This window comes from Thamnophis elegans, chromosome 5 (genome assembly GCF_009769535.1).
Source record: "Thamnophis elegans isolate rThaEle1 chromosome 5, rThaEle1.pri, whole genome shotgun sequence".
In the NCBI taxonomy this organism is placed as follows: domain Eukaryota; kingdom Metazoa; phylum Chordata; class Lepidosauria; order Squamata; family Colubridae; genus Thamnophis; species Thamnophis elegans.
In genome coordinates this window covers 41295320-41303903 of record NC_045545.1, presented here as the reverse complement: position 1 = coordinate 41303903, position 8584 = coordinate 41295320, and the positions used below count along the sequence as shown (strand labels likewise).

Here is an 8584-nt window from a genome sequence, read left to right as displayed (position 1 = left end):
AGGATGTTATTTCTTTCCAGCCAGTCTAATAAGGTTCCAATAAAGAGGTCTAGCTAGATGTTACTTATTGTATTATGTTAAACAGGTTCATTGGGCAGTATAGATAGTCCTCGACTTACGACCACAATTGAGCCCAAAATTTATTTTGCTAAGTGAGAAATTTGTTAAGTGAGTTTTGCCCCATTTTACCACTTTTCCTGCCACATTTGTTAAGTGAATCACTGCAGTTGTTAAGTTAGCAATCCAACTGTTAAGTGAATTTGGCTTCCCCATTGACTTTGCTTGTCAGAAGATTGCAAAAGGGGATTGCATGACATAAATATGAACCAATTTGTCAAGCGTCTGAATTTTGATCACATGATCCTGGGGACGCTGCAAAGGTCATAAGTGTGAAAAATGGTTATAAATCACTTTTTTTCTGAGAAACTTTGAACGGGCACTAAACAAACTCCTGTAAGTTGAGGACTACCTGTATTTCCCTTCCCTAAAAGTTTACAAGGCATTGATAACTTTCACAATGCGGATGTTACTAACTTAACATCATCACACAGCAACATCTGCCTATGGGAGGTGGAGTCAAAAACAGCAAGAAGGTGGCTGAGACTATTAAAGCTCCAGTTTTTTTTCTTTTTAACTTGCATCTCTGGTCCCATTTTAAAAAGTGTGGGGCTTTAATAATGCATTTGCAGCTGGGGTCTTGGCTGCTTTGACTATGCAGTTGATAGTGCTGGATAACAGCTGAAAAACTCTGGTTCAAAATTCCATTCAGTCATGAAACCAACTATTCTTGAAGCAATCCGTCAGTCTAACCAAACTCATAAGATTTTTGTGAAAATAAATCAGAGGGGGGGGAAACATGTATGTCACCTTATTCTTAGGCCAGGGGAAAGATATAATTAAAAAAAACGAAATAGCAATTTCTTCTGAGTGAACTGCTGTTATCGAGAAAAAAAGTCAGTTAAAGGTTAAGCTCTTGCAAATATTTTATAACCATGTTAACCACACTCAGATAATTCAGGGTCTTTGTGCAATTTGTTGTAAAGGCAAACAAGATATAAAGCGGGAAAGATCTACAGTGGAAGAATATCAGAAGATTTTGACTAGGAATAATTTTAAAATTTGGTACCTGAAGAAAAAATTGATTTCATATTTATTTGCACCTATGATTTAAATAAAGACTTTGCGTTAATTTGTAATGCTTCTTATCCATGAAGATATTGAAAATGAAGATTTCAGATGCAATTTTAGATTAGTTTATTTCCACCATAATGCAGTATTATTTTTACTCAGTACATGATGTATCCATTTTCATTACTTTTTCCAATATGTCAAGAATAAACTTTCTTCACTAATTCATCTCATAATGTTCTGTCACTTATTTAAACTTCACTCCAAACTTTCTGACTATATATGGTGCGGTGTATATAGAAGCAAGTAACATTTCTCTAAACCCAGTTCATTACGTTTTACTCTCTTGGTTCTAGCAAGAATCTAGGAACACCACATAAATCACAATCCCCAAATTAGCCATCCTGGTCCATGGATATTAATTGGCCAAAATTATTTTCATTGCCCTCAGTCTGTTGCCCTTCCTCAAATCCTAATTCTGATCCTCATGCCATCTTTCCATTTTAGCTAACTACTTTTCTGAACAGTTTCAGGCTGCAGTGACTGCAATATTTAGGTTACACTGCATACTTCATTGAGTGCAGAAAAGTAGGAAATGTAAAGGTGGGGGATCAAAACTTATTTCCCAGCAGCAGAAGACTAAGTGCATACAGACGTAGACATTAGATAATGGATAGAAGAGAATATTTGTAGCTCAGGATTGAACTGTGGTGTCCTTTGTGCTTTGAGGTTTTCTTGCAAATGATTCATTATTACATTAGGTAGCATCACATGGACTTCCAGCTGCAGCCAGTGCTATTTTGGAAATTCTGGAAGTTCAAGTCCACATATCTTAAAGCTGCTGAGGTTGAGAAACACTGTGTTAGAAGATAGATGTGGCAGTGAGAAATACCAATCTGTGCTTCCACAAAATAGTCTTCTGAGAGACAATGTCTGAAACCTCTAACTGTTCCATCTATGGGCTCAGCTCTTTCATTAAATCACTCGAGTTCAAGTTAATTATCAATTACACCACAATGAAACAAAACCTATTATAGATTAATATGATGTTTGTCCCTCTGGAAATAATTTGGTATACTCTTACTGTGAGCAAACATAGAGCAATTCCTTCCTGAGATGTGTAAATTTACTCCTTAGCTATTTTTTATATTGCTTGCCTAATTTTTTTAGTGTAAATTTTTGGGGTTCCTAACAGTTTATTTCCATACTGTAGCCATTTAGTGGGATTCCCTTGTGTGATGGTTAACTGAATGGTTTTGTGAATGGAGGGATGGTTGGGCTGTGTTAGTTCCCCCATGATGGGAATGGCTCTGTTTGAAGTTAGGAGCTTCTTGATTTTTCTTTTCAGGCCGACTTTTCAAAACTTCCAGGCTCTTCACTTTATCTCTGGGAGCCTCAGTTGTCATCACAGGAATACTTGCTGTGTTATTCACCTGTGAAATAGCAATAAGCTCTGATATATTATGAGATGGATTCAAGATGAAGCCAGATGGCACAATTTAAGGATGAAAGAAAATGACAGACTGTATATTATTCTGAAGGGATTTACTTGCTGTGTTTACATTCAGTGTGAATGAATATACTAACTGCCAAAGTGAATTAGTTTTGCAGAATACATTACCAGTTATCTAGCTAGCAAATATAAATTATTCTTATGACTGGCTCAAGGCATTTTTTCTCATTTTAAGAAAGTGGTTTTAAAAAGTAAGATTCTTGTACCTAGATGATAAGACTATGGATTTTACACATAATAGATTATAACAATTTGCTCAACTGTTTTTTCTCTGCTTCATAGACTATGACCTATTTGGTTGGATTTGCATAACAAGCAAGACACAAAGAAACCACATTTTGATTTGGCACAATTGAATTCTGCCATTATGGCAGAAGATAAAAGTACAGTTCCACAATACATGTCACAGGAAGGAGGGACAATGAGTGCAAGAATACCCTTGCATTTTAATACAAATATCTACTACTTAATAGATTTTTCTCTCTTCCCAAAGCATTTTTGTTTTATTATGTTTACTTCCTATTTTAGATAGACAAATAAAGACCAGCTGTACAGAGAGATGACCTGCAGGTTGGCCTGTCCTTTAGCCTTGACCATCATTATCTGCTCTTCCATTTGATCTTTAACTCCTACTCAGCCACAGTGGGTATTGACATAGCATGATGTGCAAATCAAGTCAACTGCTTTTTCCCCCCACCAATCATGGTTAACCAAAGTATACCTTAACACAATGTGTAGATTCAGCCAATATGTAACAGAAATAGAGCTGGATGTAAATAATTAAATCTGGGTCCTTTGTGTGTCTCTGACTCTAAAGTTATTATTTCAGATCCTTCAGCTCAGTCCCTCCTATTACAATTAAAGATAAATATTCCAGTTTTGCTTGTTCTCGTATACTGCAAAGGAAAATATGAAACATGCCTTTCAGTGGTGGGTTTCCATTTCTTTTACTACCAGTTCACATGTGTGTGATGCTTCTGCGCATACGCAGAAGCGTCCAGGTGGTAGGCGGAGCCTCCTGCCACTGACGCTACTGGTTTGCCTGATCCAGGCCGAACCAGGAGCAACTGACCTCTGACGCCGTTTCTTTTACTGTATTTCTTTCATCCTCATTGTATAAAATGTGCAATCAGAAAATTTGGAGAATTCTTAAATATCAAAAAATAAGCTGAGCACATAAGAAATGCCATGCTTAAATGGGAGAGCTGAAGAGACAGAGACTTAAATTCTTACCTCCTGGCGGCTGTTCAGATAATACCAGGAACAATTGCCACAATAGTCTTTGCGGAATGTGTAGCGCACAGCTGCCTCAACATATGGTAAATGCAGAAAACTGTATGGCAACTGGATGTGGAAAGTGAGCTTCCTGCACCTGTAAAGCCCAGATGCCATGGAATAAAAGTGCAAGAGGTTTATTTCAGAACACTTGAGGGTCCATCCATGCATGAGCAGAATCTAATTTGACTGAACTCACATTTTTATCAATGACAGAATGAGAAGAAAAGGTCCCTTTCCAAAGTCAAGGAACTTTCTTGACTTCTTCCTTCTGCCCTCTACTGTACATCCTCTATAGACAGTTGTTTTGCTTTTAAGTTTTAGCCTAGTCAGTTTCTTTCATCCCCCACTGTAGAATATGAAAGAGAGGACCAGGCTGAGCCTATGGGAGGGGCCAAACTAGTTGTGGGATACGACTGGTACGCCCCAGTATGGGCATACCAGTGCCTGCTTGGAGCACCAGGTACCATTTTGGTACGGTGCTCCGGAGGGCTTACCCACCCGCCCACCCTCCTTACCTGTATTTGAGCTGTTCAGGGTTTCTGCGCACGTGCACGGAGCATATGGCGCCTGCGCAATGCTCCACCAAGCAGCTGGAGTGTCGTGGGTGGTAAGTATGCATGTGCATGCTGCAAGAAATGTAAGTCCAGCCCACCTTTTGAATGCCTTTTTATCTCCCACACATTTCCCTTGACGGTCAGATTCTTGTAGAGAGCTTAAGCTTGCAATAAACCTTTATACTCATTAGCACTGCCTGAATCTCCTGGGCTTGACAGAATCCAAAAATATTATAATCATGTTCTTTCTGCAAATCTATTTGAATGGATTCTTCCCTGTGCCAAGTACCACCAACCTGTCATATATCAGAAAGTCATCCTTGTTGCCCTGTAGAATTTGCCAGACATCAGGTTCCAGGATTTGTTGCTGGTAAACTGGAATGCCTTTGGGAGCATGTCGTTTGAGCTCCCAATACATTGCCCTGGAGGAAGGGGTCTTTTCATTCACAATCATGAAACTGACATTGGCCACACCATCGCCAGACAATTTCTCTCGCAAGCTGCCAAGGCTGGTTGTGAAAAGAGCAATAAATAACATTTAGGAAAGGACATGCACAGATGCATTTCCCAGGCCCCCCACCAATCACTGATAGTGGAAATTCAGATGTATTGGACTGCAACTGGTCATCATTGATTAGGAATTATGAGCGTTGAAATCTAAGAGAATTTGAGGCATTAGGAAGGATAAATTAGGAAGGATGCTTTTATAATTTGGGATAAAATCTGTAGAGCAAGAGACACCATTTTATTTTATGTGTCATTAAATAGCCTGTTATTATAGCTGAAAGTTTTTAGAGATATCTGAATGCACATTATGCAGTATTGAAATTCATGAATTAAACTATAGCCATTCTTCTTTGTATATCACATCTTGCATATTACAGCCATGGGCTCATTTTATATCTCACTGAACAGGAATTGATGGAGAATCAGTCTTTTCAACAGTTTAAATAATGCTGAGTTCATTTCAGTATTTTCTGCAGAAACCTCATTGTCCAAGATGTGGTTTCTGTTTAGGCACTTATAGCTCTTGAAGCAAACAATCTGCTCTAGGGGCTGAACTCACCTGGCTGCTTGCGTGAGACAGAACTGTCAGCTGGCTTTCAAAAGGACCACCACTGTCACCTGGCCCTCCATTCCAGCCATTGGGTCTATGCCATTTGTCTTCCAGAGTGGGGCCGGTTGGCATATTCTAGTTTGGTTCTCAACCACAACCCCTTCTGCTACTGTAGCAGAAATCACCAGTCCCAGCAGCAAGGCTTTTGTGGTCGGGGGCAAGTAGCCCATCCCAACTACTTCCCTTTAGCCTACAAGAAAAGGCAACAGATTTAAGAAGCTTTTCCAGAAAAATAACTCTCCATAGTCTATTTTGCATCACAGAAAATAAGCAATGCTATTCTATTATGGAGTGGATTTGAGTCTTTAGTAATATATTGAGGGCTGCAGCCTGGACGTTTTGAGAGAAAGATTCCAACAGGCCTTCTATCTCATCTATTATAGCTTTTATCACTTCAGAGCCAGCTGCTCTGTGCATGAAACCATTGATGAACTGAATGTTTTGCAAATCTCTAGTACATCCGTATCAACTCATTGTGATGTTCCTTTTTGGGCACAGTGCAGAAAAGGAAAAATAAATAGTATGCAAAAGAAACTGAAGACATGACATAAAACAAAAGAAAATGAAATGTAGCTATATCTAATTTATACCACTATATGTACTACACCTTCTACACATATGGGAGAAAGGGAAGAAAGGAAGTGCTAAAAGAATCAGAATACAAAGATTAGAAATTAACTCACTTGGTCATACAAAAAAAGAGGTTGAAAAAAATGGAGGAAAATTACATGGGTTGAGGGGAAGGGAAAGAAAATGGTGGTTGGATGTAGCTGATAAGATCAGCAAAAGCCTTCTCTAAAGCTTTTTTTCATTCATTTCCCATTAACATGCTGAAAAGCAAAATTCTGGTCTGCCAAAAAGCACTGCTGCACTTCCCAAATTTTTATAATGTTCACTTGTACCCTTTCAATCAAAGCTGAGCTCCTTCCTTTGTCTCTTTTATCGGTTAAGTTTAAAAGTTACATTTCCATTGAGTGAAGCGGATGTTCAGAATTCCAGGAAATAACTCTGGGGCTCTAAGTGATAGACTTGGGTCCCACATGTTTAGCTTAATAGAAATCCTGATTTCATGAAATTAATTAAATTAATTAATTAATTAATTAATTAATTAATTATGATACATCACAAAGAACAGAAGCACAACCAAAGAGTGAAAATAAAAAACCCAATATTTATTTAGATGTTCTATTCCTAGAAAAGAGGCAATATAGGAAGATACAATTCTTTAGCTGAACCAGAGTTAATCCTCTTACTTTGAACAAATTGAACAATTTTCTAGTATCAGCCAGACATAATGTCTAGAGCATTATCTGTATTACAAACAGCAATGTTGACATACCCAGTAACCATTTACAGTGTTTTCCTTTCCCAACCTACCTGACACTATACAACTTGTCTGCAGTACCCACAATTGAACTAGCATTACTCATCCCTTCAAACATGGTCTTTTCTCTCTTCCTGCACTCAAGAAAATAATCTTGAGAAGGGCAGGATGGATGCCTTGCTAGAAAATACGTATGAAGAAAATTTATTATGCCTCCCTGCTGCAGGATTCAAAACCTGTTACACTCTTAACCATTGAGGTCATCTAATGGAAATCCCAAAGGTGCTTTACAAAAGTCGACTGGACTTTCTTAGGATTTTTTTTCCTCTTGAAAATGTTTTGCTTCTCATCCATTAAACCAAAAAACTAACAAAGCCCAGTTGCCTTTTGAAAAGCATCTTTGGGACAACCATAACCTGGATGATTGAGAATATCTACAGACAATCTAATGGAAAATGATGTGGTATTAAAAGTTGTGCCCTTCAGGAACAAGTCAAGATGTTGACTAGGACACAATTGTGGTTTTTTTTTTTTACTTCTTCATTTACGTCCTCCTACCTACCCCATATTCATAGTGGTAATCTTTCTCAGTGAAGCAATCGAAAATCCATAATCATCTGCAGAAATTAAATTCCATATATAGAATTCCAAACAAAGTCATATGCTACCTTTTCCCTGGTGAATCTTGCCGTTGTTCTGCTCCGTCCACTGAGAAACCTGGGACTCTCCTGATGTTTGCTCTGATGAGTCTAACTTCCCAACTCTGCACTGACCCCTGGTGTAGGCTAATTTTCATTCCAGATCTCTCCACCCAGAAGGGGTTGGGAGAAAGGCGATAGCTGGGGAAGAGCCAACCACAGGAATGTTCCTGGAGATATTCATAGGATTAGGCTTTGTACTTACAACTGCCTGCCTCCCAGCTGTACTTGTTTTTTTCTCTCAGACTCATCATATACAGAAGTGAAAGAAATATTGTGCAGCACCAGGCAGTGTATGTAAGAAAGTAGAGCTTTGAAGGAGGGCAGCAGCTACTTCCTAATATTTTCCAACATATGAAGAAAAATGCTAAGACATGTTACCGTATATACTCGAGTATAGGCCGACCCGAATATAAGCCGAGGCACCTAATTTTACCACAAAAAAACTGGAAAAGTTATTGACTCGAGTATAAGCCTAGGGTGGGAAATGCAGCAGCTACCGATAAATTTCAAAAATAAAAATAGATACCAATAATGCCATTGCCCATTGAATAACATATACAGCCTGCCTGTGCCCATTAAATATACAGTAGCCATTGTAAAAATTTGCTCTGCATAACAAATTATTATCACACAATACCGGTGTATTTAATGAAATACTTCACTCACCTCATGATGCTGATGTCCCACTGTGATGATGATGTCCCGCCTCCTATGACACACGGCACAGTGATTCCTATCATTGGATCACTGTACCAGAGGAGGTGGGACATCGCTATGTGGCTGCTTGCCATAACAAGGAGGAGGTGGGACATCGTTGCAGAGCGGCAGGAGGGGGAGGAAGGGGAATCGTAAGACAGCCCTGCATTACATTAGAACGTGAGGAGGGGGGATGGTGCGGTGCACGCTGCGCGGCAAACTGACACAGAGGGAGGGGAAACTCAGGGGCGCTGGGCCATTCACGAGCGTCAC

The 8584-nt window shown here is 39.1% G+C and overlaps 1 protein-coding gene across 1 annotated transcript; it reads right to left on the bottom strand.

Moving 5' to 3' along the window:
- Positions 1-1239: 1239 nt before the first annotated feature.
- Positions 1240-7691, bottom strand: LOC116509236 (selenoprotein Pb-like). The gene is made up of 5 exons (XM_032218296.1): positions 7583-7691; positions 5540-5780; positions 4770-4982; positions 3875-4013; positions 1240-2561 (listed from the first exon to the last, which is right to left on the bottom strand). Exons 2-5 carry the CDS (start codon positions 5758-5760, stop codon positions 2346-2348), a joined length of 789 nt encoding a protein of 262 aa, XP_032074187.1. The 5' UTR covers positions 5761-5780; positions 7583-7691; the 3' UTR covers positions 1240-2345.
- Between the last annotated feature and the right edge of the window lie 893 nt (positions 7692-8584).